The sequence below is a fragment of the Carica papaya genome, chromosome 7 (assembly GCF_054855325.1).
Source record: "Carica papaya isolate Zhongbai chromosome 7, ASM5485532v1, whole genome shotgun sequence".
In the NCBI taxonomy this organism is placed as follows: Eukaryota; Viridiplantae; Streptophyta; class Magnoliopsida; order Brassicales; family Caricaceae; genus Carica; species Carica papaya.
In genome coordinates this window covers 27530968-27547572 of record NC_142315.1, presented here as the reverse complement: position 1 = coordinate 27547572, position 16605 = coordinate 27530968, and the positions used below count along the sequence as shown (strand labels likewise).

Below are 16605 nucleotides of genomic sequence, written 5' to 3'. Positions count from 1 at the left end.
AAAATACACGTGAGCACAAAAACACAAATAAAATTGAACTTCACATTGGCTAGTCCTGCTTTTTCCCCATATTTCAAGGAAAGAGCAAAACTCACACAGCATCAAACTGCAACCATGGTCTTGTAACTCAAAACCATTTCATTTGCTGTACACCCTTTAGATTATGTATAAACAACACAAAAAACTGAATGATATCTTTCGGAGGCTCAATGGTACAAACATGATGCCCTTAAGGAAAAGTATACTCTCAAATCAGCCAGCCCAATGTGATCTGAGAAAACTATGCACACCTGGTAAACTGAAACTGCAACTGGTACATCAGGAAACGTATACTAAGAAACGCCTTGGAAGGACAATCGATCTCTAAGAGTATCAAAAATTGATGAAGCCGCTGCATTTTGTGCAAAAGTCAATTTCAATCGCCCAAGCAATTCACTATCTTTTGTTTGAGACGCAGCATCAGCAGCTTCCTTAGCCATCCCAATCCGAGCATAAGCCTGTCAAAGAAAATTAAAGACAAGTGTCTGACAGCGAGCAAGGATCTAGAAAGAAACTTTCTTAGAGATCATTGTGGAATCATAGTGGCGTTCTAAACATTCAAATTGGCTGAAACACCAACAAAAATCCAGGTTTTCTTTTCCTTTCCTCTAGTTATATTAGAAATCAAGCAAAACACAATAATTAAGTCTATGAAAGCAACAACACCTGAAGCGCGTGTCTAATAACATCATGGACAAGCAAGATTACCTCAGCTCTTTCTCTAGGATCTGCAAGCTTTGGGATATACTTTAGTGCTTCACCTTTCTCATCTGCATCAACGCATGCCTCAACAAAAGGCCGGTAGCCTATAACACACCAAATGCATGTAAATAACCAAACAATTTCCATGTCACTAATGGGAAGAGCAAAACATTGAATTCAGATTAACAAAACGTAAAAGGTAGCCATCAAGTATTGGATGGTAATTTATACTAAAACGCGCATTTTTAATATTTCTGTAGTAACCAGCAGTAACTAGCTAAACTAACCAGAGTCTCCAACTTATTCCCAGGCAAACCTTACCTATTGGTGGCCTTTTCTCCTTTGAGAACTTTTCTAAAGCATCCCAATCTCTGATCGTGGCCAAAGCAAATACTTTAAGCCAATACCACCTTTTCTCTGAAACCTGAGAGAAGGCAAAAATAAAGTAGTTATGGGGAAAATTGTGAAATGAAAAGATAAGAATTAAATTACAATTAAGGCACATAAGTTGTGACGGATAGATGAATTTTGTTTCATCCAAGAAAATAAAATTCACCAAAAGAATGAGAAAAGCTCCAGTTAGATCAGAACTTTACAGACCTTGAATTCATTTTTCACTTTCATTGCAGCTCGATGGTTTCCCAAAACGATACATGTACGTATTGTATCACTGATGCTTGAATCAACAAAAATAGCTTGTTTCGTTGTAACTTCCAGCTCATGCTGTATCCTGCAAACAGAAACGATAACAAATTAATAAAGTATAAACAGATGTTCCAGGAAATAAAAAGAGAAGGGGCAAGGGGAAAATGAATGAATGAGATGAAATCAGAGACCATTAACTGATAATGTAAAGCTGTGCAATCTTAAGAAAATGCTTTCTGTTCCATATCCAAACAAGATTTCAGTACCATGAGGAGATTGCTTATCTCACAATCACCTAATTAGAAATTACAAATTGTCCTAGTTAAGTTGCCAGAGATACTTCTATTTAATTATAATGAAAACCTTCCATTATGCATGAGATAATCCAAATATTTAGTGCATAAAATGGGACTACATGTGTCACATCTGAATTACATGTTTCCATGTTACCTTAATCATTCATGAAGAAAATTACTATAATATGCTCCATAGTAGCCCATTTATTATCTAAATATTTTTTAAAATAATTTATTATCTAAATAATCAGGTGGAAAATTTGCTAGCAAGGGAAAGCTTGAAAATATTGAAGAAAATTTCTTGGTGTTCGTTTGACTTAGAAACATGAAGATTTTAATGATTATTCTTGGTTTGTTTTTTATGGATATTTGCTGTTTATCTTCTATTGAGCTTTGTCAGCAGTTCTATTTTTTGTTTCTATTCCTTTCAAGAGGATATCTAATCCTCCAATGATGTGTTTCTCCTGTTCTTTCTAATAATACTTTCTTGCACTATGGAAAGAAAAAAAAGTGTTCCGTCTTTCCATTTATCGGAAAAAAAAAATACTATGACAACATTCATTTGGTACATTTCAAACTAATACAAATTGCAGAATATGTTATTTTAGTACGGATGGCATTCAGAACTACAACCACAGCAACATAACTGTATCCAGAAACCTGATAAAAAAACTATAATTGGAACCAACATTTATTTTAATTACACCTGTGAAGAACTGACGTCTATTACCTCAACAACTTAGCATGCTCTTCAGCAGCCTTAGACTCAAAGGTGTGCTCCTTGGTTTCTGCAAAAAGGTTTTGGGCCTTTTCAATTAGTTTTATGCGTGGACCATGCAGTGGAGATCCTTTACTTGCCATTGGATTTTTTCCTAGCTCCCATGATTCTTTCCACAAAATGAAAGCCACCTCCTGTAAGTTTTTGGAAAACTTCATATTAGGCAAGGCAGGCAATTCGGCCCACATGCAGGCAAATACAGAATTAGCTAAAGAAGGACGCTTGGGCTGATTTAAGCTCCCTTTTTGCAAATTAGCCATCCAACATGAAGATTTTGCGAGTAGAAAAAACTCCTTTTTAATCTTATTTCATCAAATTTTGTGCCTCATTTTATAGGCAAAACAGAAAGGAAAAAACAAAACAAATTAACAATCTTTCCTACTAAATGACAGCTAACATTCTGTTACGGATGCTTGGTTGTCTAACAAGAATTAAATAACAATGAGCAATAACAGTAAATATAACTTATCCTAATATTTCTACACTCCTCCTTAATCTAAGTTACATAAATGTTGAGTAAGCTTAGATTTGATATCAATTCTTTGAAGGATCCTTTGGGAAGTACCTTTGTTAAAATATTTACAGTTTGCTGACTAGTAGGAACATAAAGTATTGTAATAGTTTGATCTTCAATTTTTTCTCTGATGAAGTGCCGATCTATCTCCACATGTTTAGTTCGATCATGATGTACAGAATTTTTATTTATACTGATTGTTGATTGATTGTCGCACCATACTTTCATGGAAGTAGTAATTGAGAATTTTATTTCCATTAGAATCCTTTTTAAGCAAACCCCCTCACATATTCCATGAGCAAGTGACCGAAGTTCAACTTCTGCACTACTTCGTGATACAACAGATTGTTTCTTACTCCGCCAAGTGACTAAGTTTCCCCAAACATAAGTATAGTACCCAGATGTGGATCTTCTGTCAATTATAGAACCCGCGCAATCTGCATATGTAGATTTCAATATTCCTGTTCATTGTTTTATGAAAAAATAATCCTTGTCCTGAAGTCTTCTTAAGGTATTTTAGGATCCGATATACTATATTCATATGATCATCAATAGGTTGATTTATGAATTGACTTGCAGTACTAACAGCAAAACTGATGTCAGGTCTAGTATGAGCGAGATAAATAAGTTTACCTACAAGTTTCTGATATCTTTCTTTATCAACTGGCTTGCTATTGGTTTTAAAACCAACTTTTGTAGTCGTTTCCATAGGTGTTTCTACTGGTTTACACCCAAGCATCCCTGTTTCTTTCAGTAGCTCAAGAACATATTTCCGTTGTGACACACATATCTCCTTTTTAGAACGAGCAAATTCCATTCCCAGAAAATACTTGAGTACTCCAAGATCTTTTATCTTAAACTCCGTAGCAATAAAAATTTTGAGTTTCTAAATTTCCTCTATGTTATCACTTGTTAAAATAATATCGTCAACATAAACAATTAGAATTGTTTTCTTACCTGAGGCACTATTCTTAACAAACAAAGTATGATCAGACTAACACTGCTCATACTCCATATGTTTGACTACTTTGGTGAATCTGTCAAACCAAGCTCTCGGAGATTGTTTAAATCATAGGGTGTCTTTCTGAGTTTGCACACCTTGTGAGATTCATATGTGGTCTCAAGGCCCGGAAGAACTTCCATATATATCTCTTCTTCTAAATCACCATTGAGAAATGCATTCTTTACATCAAGTTAACAGAGAGGGCAATCAAGATTAGAAGGAAGAGAGAGTAATATCCGGATAGTGTTGTCCTTAGCCACTGGGGCGAATGTCTCCTGATAGTCTATCCCGTAGGACTGAGTGAAGCCACTAGACGAGCTTTGTACCGATTCACACTTTCATCAGGATTGTGTTTTGTAGTGAATAACCATTTGCACCCACTTTATGTTTTCCAGGTGGAAGTTCTATTAGTTCCCAAGTCTTATTCTTTTCTAGAGTCTTGATCTTTTCTTGAATAGCATCTCTCCACTCTGGTAGTGCAAGGGCTTCATGAATTGTTTTAGATTCAGTGGAGCTGCCATCAAGCTTACTTACAAATGTATGATACTTTGAAGACAAGTTGCTGAATGAAACATAATCCTGTATAGAATGTATAGTACAAGATCGAGTTCCTCTCCGCAAGACAATAGGTAATTCAGTATCATAGTTTATAATAGTAACAATATCAGAAATTGTGCCTAAAAACTCATTACCTGATGTGTCCTAGTGCTCAGAACTGGAATAGACTCACGACACGTAATTCTTTGTTGATAGTAATAGGTACAGGTTCAGGTTCAGACTCTTTGATACTGGTTTCAGAGAAATTTGATGAGGACTCGGGAATAGACTAGGGAAGAGAGGTAAGAGGTGGTGTGAGAATAGACTGGGGAAGAGAAGTGAGAGGTGGTGTACTTATATCTCATACTTGATATTCCTAATTAATATTGTCCCTCTGAATATCAGTAGTGGGATAAAATGACTGGTTTTCAAAGAAAGTAACATCTATAATGGTGTAGAAACGACGAGGCCTGGGACAAAAACATTTGTATCCTTTTTGATTTGGTGAATATCCAACAAAAACACATTTAATAATCCTTGAGTCAAGTTTACCCCTGAGGTGAGTATGAACATGGACATAGGCTGAACAACTGAAAATTTTGTAGGAAATGATATGAAGGATATGAGATCGTGGAAAGACCTTTAAGAGTGTATTATAAGGTGTTCGAAATGCAAGAATTCGGGAGGGCATGCGGTTTATCAAGTATGCAGTGGTGAGAACAGTCTCTTCCCAAAAAAATTTTGGAATATGGATAGTGAACATGATTGATCGGGCTACTTAAAAAATGTGTATTTTTTCGTTCGGCTATGCCATTTTGTTGTGGAGTATTAATAAATGAACTTTAATGAATAATGCCGTAGTCAGAAAAATATTGTCTCAAAGTGGTTTCAAAGTATTCACACCCATTGTCTGATCTCAATACTTGAATTTTAGTGTAAAATTGATTTTTAATCATAGTGTGAAATTTTTGAAAAAATTTACCAATTTCAGATTTTTCTTTCATGAGAAAAATTCAAGTGATTCTAGTGTGGTCATCAACAAAGAATACAAACCATTTTGTCCCGGTGATATTAGTAACCCGAGAGGGACCCCATACATCATTATGCATTAATGAAAAAGGTTTTGTGAGTTTGTAAACTGAACTGGGAATGAATTTTGAATATGTTTGGACAGTTGACATACTTCGTGCTGAAAGGAAATTGAATTTTTATTTCGAAACAAAATAGAAAATAGCTTTTTCAAGTATAAGAAATTAGGATGTCCTCAACGGTAATACCATAACATGATAGGGCATTCCTTATTTAAATTGTTTACAGATTCAGAATTAGTACATACTGCATGATGAGTTTGTCTACTAAGAGAAGAGTTGTCAGCTTGCAGTAGATAAAGACCTGAATCTATACTAGCATTGTCAATCGTCTTCCCCGAGTCCAAGTCCTAAAATTCACACAGTTTAGAGTTAAATGTAGCTATACAATTCAAGTCCTGTGATAGTTTACTTATTGACAGGAGATTGCAATCCAAATTTGGAACGTATAGCACATAATACAAAATTAGCTTGGGTGATAGTGCAATTATTCATGTTCCTTCGACTTGGGAACTGGAGCCATCAGCAATTTTAAATGAGAATTTACCTCTGCACTTACTGTATTCCTTAAATAGTGAGATATCCCCAGTCATATGATCAGAAGCACCCGAGTCAATAATCCACATGCCCCTTTTTAAGGAATAAGTTGAGAGATCAGAAAAATTACCTTTATGAGCTGTGGAAACATTACCAAGAACCATATTGGGAGAAAACATTTTCTGAAGGAGGCTGATCTGTTCAGGACTAAATAGACTTTCGATAGGAACGGCTGCAGCTGATTCCTCCTCAATTAAGATAAAATTGCCCCGATGAGTCTCCTGCTTTGGTGACTTCTTTTCAGCTGGCTTTCCGTGAAGCTTCCAGCATCTTCCACGAACGTGCCCAGGTTTTTTACAATATTCGCACCATGGCCGTCCTTTCCGCTCAGTCACCCGACTTGTGAGAGCTACACCAACCTAGGGTGAGAGAGAACTGCTTTCAGCAAGGTTAGGGCTGAGTTGTGATTCACCCCCTTCATCACCTTCTTCCTGCTTTCTTCGCGTCGCACCTCAGAGAACACCTCTCTGATGTTCGGTAGGGGTTTGGTTCCAAGGATGCGTCCTCTTACCTCGTCGAAATAGTTGTTCAGTCCGAAGAGAAATTTGAATAATCGTTTCTATTCCACGATGCTTCGGAATCTCCTGGCATCCTCTGGACAGCTCCAAGCATGTTCCTCAAAAGCGTCAAGTTGCTGTCATTTTCGGGTAAGAAAATTGTAATATTGGGTTACCGTCTTTTTCCCTTGGCGCAGGTCGTGAAGACTTGCTTCGACTTCAAAGATGGCAGAAGTGTTGTCACAGGTAGAGTAGAATTCACGGGCTGTGACCCAGATATCGTGCGCAATCTCATAAAGGAGAAAATTTTCTCCAATCTCGGTGGTCATTGAGTTCACCAACCAAAACATAACAAGATTGTTCTCTACTTTCCATGTCCGAGCATTTGGATTATTCGCAGGAGGTGGTGAGAGCTCTCAAGTGATGTATTCGTCCTGCCCTTTCCCTCGGATGAACATTAACACCGAGGACAACCATTGTAGATAGTTAATGCCATTTAGTTGATGGCCAGTAACGAAAGGAGCCAGGTCAGTGAGAGTATGGTTGTCAGATACCGGAAGATAAGAGCCCGAAAGGACTTCGGACACAGAGGAAATCTGTTCATCTATTGCCTATTGAATGCAAGAGGGATGCTGAAGAATTTAGATCAGGTATGCTCTGATACCATGAAGATTTTGAGAGTAAGAAAAACTCATTTTTTCATCTTATTTCATCAAGTTTTGTGCCTCATTTTATAGGCAAAACAGAAAGGAAAAAACAAAACAAATTAACAACCTTTCCTACTAAATGACAGCTAGCATTCGGTTACGGATGCTTGGTTGTCTAACAAGAATAAAATAACAGTGAGCAATAACAGTAAATATAACTTATCTTAATATTTTTACATAACATTCAACAAAATATCAAATTGGCAAAGGAAGAATATTTACAGGATTTACCATAAGCAAACTAGAGCCCTCCATTCGCTACCCACTTACTGTTTTTCCTCTAGATATCTGCATACATTATAAAGCCCATATCTATGTACTCCTTTCCAAGAGACATATCTAATTTAATTACATTTGAAATTCAAAACTATGCTACTTCCTGACCAAATCCCAGAAGATGCACAAACACACCCACCAAAATCAGCTAAGTGAAGCTACTTTTGCCAGTAATAAACAAGAAAAGAGAACCGGCATCATAATTAATGAGAATGTCTTTCTCGTTTATGGTTAAACCATGTCTAGAAACATAAAAAGTAGTACAATATGGACAGAAAGAAATAACAAAAGAGTTTTAGGGATTATTTACTCTCTTTTTGACAAGATTAGAGATTATTTATTCCAGATCTTGTGTGTTTTGTTCAAAAGTCATCTCTTGGGAATAGAGATGATTTAGGGAGTCTTTTAGATTATTTTTTTGGAACAAAAAATGTGTTACCATTCATAAAGCACCAAGGGGATGTAACCCGTACACAAAGATTTACAAGTTTAACAAAACATCAATAAGGTCTCCCAAATCCTAACTTAAATACAAAGGTTGACCCTTAATCAAAATACTCACGACCTGAAACCAAGATTCCTAAATACTATCAAAGATGCCTTCTATCCCCTCAAAGGTCCTTCCATTCCTCTCTTTCCAAATAATTCAAATGATAGCCGAAAAGAATAAGTCTAATTGTCTGCTTATCTCTTCGGGTACCTCTCTATGCCCATAGCCCCTCTCTTGTTGTGGCTTTTAGGTACCTTTTAACTTATTCTCTTCTTGAATTCCTTCTATAGTGGCGCTCCCTTGTTGCCTTTGACAACATTCTTCTTTCTCTTTCAAAAACAAAAACTAGAGGTAGAACATTTAACTTGAAATATCTACAATCAAGGCTATAGGATATGCACTCATCATCAAAGAAAGAAACAAGGTAGAATATATATATACAGGACGAAACCAGTATGTTAGGGGAGTAAATTCACATTTTCAGATCACCATAGGTAAAGGGGAATATATTGTGACCAGGCAATTGATGGTTCAGTTCTTTCCAACACATATGTTATTATTCATAAGACTAAGGATGGTCATTGGAGCATCTTACATGGTAACCCCAATTCTTTCCAATGCTAAATATCCTTTGCACTTACCAGTTCACATGAAACCAAACATCGACTTTTTCATATTCTGCTCAGCACATTATTTCAAATTAAAATTAAATTCTGAAGGTAAAACCTACATTAAGTTGTCCTGTGGAGAGGAAGAAGTCCTTCAGGAATTCATATTTATAACACCTGAAAAACAAAACAAGAGAAGTGATCAAACATAAGAAAAGTACAAACACTTGAATGACTGACAGCCAAAGGATAATTCTTCGATGTAAGGCTGGAAAGCCTGAGCACTAATTTGAGATAATATTCATCTATACTTCTTTTACCTTAAATATATTATCGTTAAATATCACAGCCTCACAATTATTATTATTATTATTTTTTTGAAATAAACAACCTCACAATTATTTAGCACCAAGCTTTATAGATCACCGCTTGACATCATAAATAATATATAAGCAATTTATGAAATCATTAAACATGAGAAAAAATTCCCAAAAGTGTTTATTTCCTCGATTTCTTTCATAGCGAACAAAATCTTTCATCATTGAAAAATGAAGCAGAATCCTTTCTTCTGGTAAATATGCTTTTCCCAGTTGTCAACTTTATCATCAACTAGTCAGCCCTTTAAACCACTTGAACATTCTGTTATGATAGATCTTTTTGAAGTTAAAAACTCCACTATATGTAATATAAAGCGAAGTTTGCTTATTACAATCTCTCAAATTCACTATGTACATGTCAATAACACCAAATTTATATACAACTCCCAATGTCATCATCCTCCTGTCAGTCTGTCACTGTCATGTCACCATCTTAATTCCTTTTCTTGTACAACTTTCCCTTTGGAACCAAGGAAGCCCTCTTTTGCGGTTAGCTCTAGTTTCGTGGCTATTTAATAAAAAGAATCCGCTTAGAGAAAAAACTAAATAAATGGCATGACCACCTTTAGATTTTCACTTCCTTTTTTTGTACATAAGTAGCCACTTAACTCTCATTCTTCAACTTGATGCTTGTACCTCCTCATTGCAGGAAATAAAAAAATCCCAAATTTTTTTTGAAGACACATGATTCAAGGTTATAATTTGTATTTTTTCACAAGCATGCTTCAGAATTTATTTCGCCACAAGGTAACCATAAGTTTTTCAGACATTCTCATCATGTTATTCAATAAGAAACAAGTGTATCTACCGTGCATATGTTGTAAATAAATCTCGTGCTAGAGGTCTCGCTTGAATCATTCCAAAAAACTCCAACGGTGGCCTCTGCATCAAATGAAAAATCTATGAATCAAGGAATCCCTTTGTTTATGCTCCATAACTATTACCTCTAGTTGATATATGTGGATGGCATAATACAACAAAACATAAAAACCAATCTTCCTGAAGAGTAATACCTTTTGCCAAATATGAAAAATAACAAGATAAACGAGGTCGGTATCACCACTCTCAGTTGCTTTCGTCAAAGCTGTATCTTCCTCTCCAATGCTTAACAACAGAGGAACCTGAAGTGATTTTACAAAAATCAAAACTATATTCACAGGGCATAACAGATGTACAATGGAAGTGAAAGAATCATAATGAACTAACTACAAGCTGAAAATTTTCAGAGTAATGTAAACTATATTCACAGGGGAAAGGAAGATAACCTGTTTTGAAGAACGTGGTTCATGCTCAACAAGCATAGCAGCTAATTTCCGCCGGCCACTCTTATCCGCATGAGCAGCCACCGCAGCGTAAGATATTCCTTTGCATAATTTAAGCTGAAACTTCAAAGCACATCAGTTCAAGATAATCAACCAGACCTATTGAATTAAAGACCATGTAATTCTAGGGTAGATTTGAAAACTCAAAAGAAAAGAAAACCTTATCAAGCAAGATTTCGAGAAGCATGACATCTGGAATTGCCAATGAAGTTGTAATCTTTGAACAGGCCCAGTGCATTATCACCACTTCCTATACATATCCCACAAGGAGAAATAAGCAACCATATGCATATTTATGTTCTTTACTTCTCAAAAGAAAGGCTGCAAAAATGTCCCCAAGGGTTCATGAACAAAATTTTTCCATTTATTATTTCCAATAATTGCTGAAATATAAAGAAAATAGTTTACTAAAAAGTACAGGATATTTTGTCTACTGAGCCGTAATAAAGTACATCAAGATAACAAGAATACTAGACATCAACAAAATAAGGAATAAACAAGGTCAACAAGTGAGCAGAAATAGCATTTATAGTTGAGAATGCTATGTGATAGATTATCATTCCTGAGAGTGTTAACATTGCCTTACCACTAGAAGAAAAGGCTGACCAACCACAAATAATTGATAAGTTCGTCATAAGAGCAAATACATAGAAAATCATGTCATTTTTCGCCTTGGATATGAGGGCAATTACTGCATGGGCCAAAAACCAAAAGAAGAACGAGGAAAAAGAAAAAACGAAGATAATAATCGTGAAAAAAAAAGTGATAATCACGTGGGACCTTATTAAATCTAATATTGAAATAATGGCACACCATAACTGCAGTTGGATGACACAAAGAATAAGTTTCTGCTAAAAGAGAGCAAGTTTTATGTACAGCTTCAAGATAATTCATATGTGAGATATAAATAATTGGGAAATCCTCATATAAAACAATAAGAAAACTTAAGCTTACCTGATTCATTCCAAGGAACTCTGATATCCGCAGAGCAAGAAGGTGTTGATGGGCATTAATTAAACGGCTAATCAGAACAGATGCTGTGAGTAACTGAATGCAACATATGTATTCAGTTCAATTTCAAGAAAGCAGTGTGGAATGCAGCAACTAAGTTCACATGCTAAATAAGTTTTAAACCTTATACTGCTGGATGCTAAGAGGAATGCCAATCTCAGGATCACGTACAGCATTTAAGACCCGCAAAGTTTTACACATCTCTTGAATAAGATCTCGTTGAAAATTGCTGCCAAAGCCAACTGGATATCATTACCGTGAACAAAAATCAGAAAAATGGTTCTTCTTCTTAGACAAGTGATGCCACAAAGGACAATGCAGCAACAGAATTACCAGAGAATATCATTCATAAACTTATATGTCAATAAGTTTTCTCATTTTTAGTCATACACAAGAAACAATAAAATAAGGAAAGAATATAGAAGGAAAGTGACTACCTATTTCACATAATTACCCTGTTTCACCTAATTTTCACCCAAGGATCCACAAATCACACAAAGCTTAAATCCTGACTACCTTGAGAATATAGTCAAGAGCCAAATGTCAGGGCAAGAACACAGTGCCCATGAGTTCATTTGAATACAGCATATCAAGAAAGAAAGTTCAGATTAGGCTACTTGTTCCTATTTTTTCATGCCTCAAGAGATTTCGTAGCATATTGCAAGCAGTAAGCATCCTAAAGTATAAAAGTTATATGGCCTAAAGATGGGGAAAAGAAATGACAAGAACAGAGAGCGAAGTGATCTTCATTTTTCTTTGTTAAGGAACAAAGAGCATTTAAAAAAGCCTTCAGATTGTTCCTATTGGCATTTATTTGGCAGTTAAATGATATTGGTTAACTTTGTTACCTATAACTAATGAAGAACATTCACTATCTTTGGATTGCAATCTGCACCATAATATCTGCACCATGATGCAGGTTGCTTTGGATACTTTATTGACCATTGAAATCCAATAGAAGATGACCATGACAATAGAATTGTATACAGGCCAAGAAAGTAGCAGGAGCAGAAGAAATATCTTCTCACAAAATCAAGACAGTTCCTTGCTGCAGGACACATACACATGCACACACAAAAAAGAAAAGACAAATCCCGCCATGGATTAAAATAGATGAATTTTCCTTTTTAAGCTTAAGCAGCTCTACAATTTGCAGTATCCATTTGTAGGAGTTGAATAACTAACCTTACTGATTTCTTGGGGTGGAAGGTCTATTTTGTCTCGAAGAGATGGATAAAATACTCTTTGGGGTAAGACCATCCAGTGCTAGACCAACACAACTCTACAGAGTGCATAAAGTCTTCGCTTTTGATTGTTTAGTAATGGCAGGGAAGACCTTTCTTTTTTTGAGATAAAAAAAATACATATACCCTCTTCAATAATAAGAAAAAACTAGCTGATGAGAATGACTGATGGCAGGGAAGACCTTAGTTTATATTAAACATATATCCTCTTCAATAATAAGAAAAAACTAGCTGATGAGAATGACTGATCAGCTCAGACTTTAAATTCTAACATCAGATTTACACGTTTTCAACATATCTGAGAGTTCTCCAATTCAGAATTGCCCCACCTACTTCTAGAGGGAATTAGGATATGTCTGGGACAAATGGACTATTCTTGTGAAATTTATTAAATATTTATACTTAGTTCAAACATTAAAAACAGAAATTTCAATTTTAAATAAACTCTAACGGTATTTTTATACTTTTTTTTTTAGATAAACAGTATTTTTATACTTATTTCAAGCACGTTCATTTAGATTCCATCAAATTCAACTTAAAAGTTATTTGGAATTAAATTTTCATGTGTTCATGCTTTGGCTTGAACAAGTACAATTCTATAAGATTTCTAAAACAATTACACAAAATAGTTCATTGTTCTAAACATACCCTAAGGGAAAAAGACCATTATTTAATATCTATTTTTCAGGTCAATCAATGATGCCAATAGCAGATCAGTACTAATTCACAAAGTTTTTTGCTTTCAAAGTTTGAAATGTGTGCAAAAATATGCATATAGGTGAAAGAGTCTCTGGAAGCCAATTGATCCAGAGTTCTGTAAGAGATATTGTCATACATTAATGCCTCCAATGCACCACATAATTACTGAATTTTGACACTGTAAATTGCTTGCATCAAAGGAAAAAAAAGTTTTGGATTTCAAGAGGGGTATGAAATTATTCTCCGTCTATAATATTTAGGATTTGTAGCCTTGAATTACACAATGCATACAAGCATTTAATAGAAACTGTCTATAGCTGGTGTAACCCTGTATAATTTAGTCCCAAGCATACAAATGAATTATTTTCCCTTTCCACCACTAACAATCCAAACAAATTTGTGAAGAAAATCAGATATACAAAAGCCCCAGAAAACAATAATTTATACTCACCTACAGAAGGCTTGACCATAGCTTGCAGCTCTTAGTAGTGTCCTTTGTCGTGTAACATCAAACTCATGACCCGCTGCATCAATACAAGCTTCAACTGCCTCAGGCAAGGATGAGCGTATCAATCGCAAATTTTCATCTGCCTGATAAAAAGATCAGAAATTGGCATCTTCCTTAAAAACTCTAAGAAAGTTTTACAAAATAAAAATGTTCATTTCCCGTGCCTTTTCCTATTCATGTACCTTTATTCCAAATAAGTACCATCATAGTTTTACAAGTTAAATAAACAGATTAACTGCCTGAATTAACACAAGAAACAACTTAGCTAGCAAAATTTCAGATTTAGCTTCAGTATGAAATACATAACTGGAACTATAAAAGTTTAAGAAATGACCCACCTTGGCACTTCGTCTGTCAAAATGATCCAAAGCATCATACAGTAAAGCCCCAGCAGATGTGCTTCCAATCTTAAAAATAGATACAGTAGAATCAGGAACCCTTTGTAGAAACTCCATGCTTGTGTTAGATAGTATCCTAACACCGTCACACTCTGGGATGAGAATTACTGGCTCATCATAAAAATATCGAACTGGGTCACCATAAGGACCCACCATCAGTAACATATCATCCCAATAAAGAAGCACACTGTCCATTCCACACCATGCTATCTGCTCTGGAGGAAGAGCTGACTGGAGACAACAAAGTGATAAATAGGTATAAATCATATAGAATCTACCAAAGTTAAGGAAATATCAAGAGAAGAAAAATTGGTCATGACTACATTAACAAATAAAGAGTTGATGTGTCATCTATTGATCCAGAAACATCTCGTCAGCTTATTCACTCTCGAATCACGATTAGAAAGGTAATTTTCAATTTGGCATTGCAAAACATTTATGCAACCAAGACTAAAATTAGATAAGCGAATTCTACATGGAGCATTGTCCCCAGGTTTCTGTCATTATCTTGAAACAATATCATTTTACGTCCTCAGTCAGCTAGAAAATGCAAATTATGTTAAATCAGCATGTCTATGCACACCCTTACTGCAAAGGACTCTATGCTAGTAGTATTTATTCGGCTCAGACAATACTAATAACCAGGAATACCTATTGCAGAAACAGCCTTCAGAAATGCAAGCGTAATTTTAGGCAAAATAAATAAACCGAAACCTCAATTAAAAGCTAACTTTCCATATGAACTCATGACGAAACTTCAACGTGTAGTCTGCATCTAACCTCACAATTATAGTCAATAGCAAGATTCTTGAAGTTCATATCCGAAACAATGATCCGGCCGTCATGTGTAAACAGCGCCAAAAACTTGCCGTTGGGAGAAACCACCATCTTCTGCACCGGCCCCATCAAGTCCCCCATTTCAACATTCTGCACCCCATCCTCCTCCACTATTACAATCCCATCCCCAATTGCAACCAGCACCTCCACATTCCCCGACATCGTGTACTGCGGCTCCATCACCGCCAAGCAATGGGGCAAGAGAAGAGCATCCTCCGCCATCCCCGGGATATCCGCCAACTTGCAAGGCTTCATGGTCCTGAAATCCGGCACGCAAAACAGCTGTCCAGCCTCTGTAACACAGACGACGCCGTTTCCCCAGAAGACGCAATCGACCACATTCTGCTCAAAGCACTCTTTTCCCATTGAGACATTGGGTTCAATGAGCTCGGCGTGAATGTTGTACCGGAAGATGGTACCATCCTGGACAATGCATATTAGGGTTTGGTCTTCCGACCACGACATCCCCACCAGACGTCCACCGGGGTGCTTCCAGACCGTCTCGGAAAGAAGGAGGCCAGCCGAATTGAAGATGCGGAGTTTTCTGAGGGCAGATTCGGCGTAGAGCTGCACAATTTTGGAGTCATCACGGATCACGGCGATTGGGCCACCGAATGGCGCACACGCCACCTTGTTGCGTCCCAAGTCAACATGTTTCCATCTCATCGGGTAGAGCTCCGGTTTTCGGTAGTAGCGGTTGTAGAGGAGCTGCCACTCAGCAGCGACGGAAACATTTGCCATGGTGTTTGTTAGGATTGAAGAAGAGGAGGGTGTCCTCTGCTTCTAGAGAGGGTTTACCAATGTTCTTGGAACTTGAATAGTGAAAGAGATGATTTATGAGAGGGATTGGGGAAGAAGAAGAAGAATGATTACAGGACGAAATGAGGGTTTATTGATATGGAGATTGGTAATTGAGTAATGCTAGAGAAGAAATCAAATCATGCAATATTCCATCTCCGATTGACGACAAGCAATTGATTGTTGCAGAGACACGACGACATACATCTTCATCCAATTTAGCTTTTACGATCCCCCCCAAAAAAAAAAAAAAGAAAAAAAACAGGAAAATATCACATAAAATAAATAACTGAACAAGTTAAAAATAAATTATTTGATTTTGAAAATTGACATAGTCGGGGATAAATGAAATTTAGAATTTAGAATAAACTCCTCTAGAATATTAAAAAAAAAAATCATATTGTAAATAAATATAAATAAATATTATTCAATTTACAAAAATTATTTTCTTGTTGCAAATATATCAAAGTATATATAAATTTCAGCTCAAATGAAGTTCATATATTATAGCATAATTTACAACCAAACTATAATTGATAATTAAAATAATAATGTCATAAATAATTGACATTTAAAAAAATATGAACTGGATTTCCAGGCCCATATTTCCCAGCCCAATAATTTCTGGGTGGCG

General features: G+C 36.0%; 1 protein-coding gene across 2 annotated transcripts; it reads right to left on the bottom strand.

The window, feature by feature from the left end:
- Nucleotides 1–10: 10 nt before the first annotated feature.
- VCL1 (vacuoleless1 (VCL1)) lies at nt 11–16232 on the bottom strand. Of its 2 annotated transcripts, none has more exons than XM_088208062.1 (15): nt 15117–16232; nt 14277–14567; nt 13882–14021; nt 11611–11716; nt 11431–11523; nt 10637–10726; nt 10420–10539; nt 10168–10275; nt 9963–10036; nt 8900–8954; nt 2413–2594; nt 1342–1471; nt 1063–1165; nt 748–845; nt 11–497 (listed from the first exon to the last, which is right to left on the bottom strand). In XM_088208062.1, the coding sequence occupies exons 1-15, from the start codon at nt 15912–15914 to the stop codon at nt 333–335; spliced, it is 2553 nt and encodes an 850-aa protein (XP_088064188.1). In that variant the 5' UTR covers nt 15915–16232; the 3' UTR covers nt 11–332. The 2 variants fall into 2 exon arrangements, with proteins under 2 accessions (XP_088064188.1, XP_088064189.1); XM_088208063.1 differs by having other exon boundaries at nt 10420–10533; nt 15117–16231.
- Nucleotides 16233–16605: the final 373 nt, after the last annotated feature.

What these genes read in the sequence shown, in the direction of transcription:
- VCL1 (XM_088208062.1), bottom strand. Translation starts at nt 15,914, where the DNA reads ATGGCAAATGTTTCCGTCGCTGCTGAGTGGCAGCTCCTCTACAACCGC. An exon ending in TCTCCACAGGACAACTTAAT is followed by an intron (nt 2,595 to 8,899) that starts GTAGGTTTTACC and finishes AAAAACTTACAG; the next exon opens with GAGGTGGCTTTCATTTTGTG. An exon ending in GGAGAAAAGGCCACCAATAG is followed by an intron (nt 846 to 1,062) that starts GTAAGGTTTGCC and finishes GGTGTGTTATAG; the next exon opens with GCTACCGGCCTTTTGTTGAG.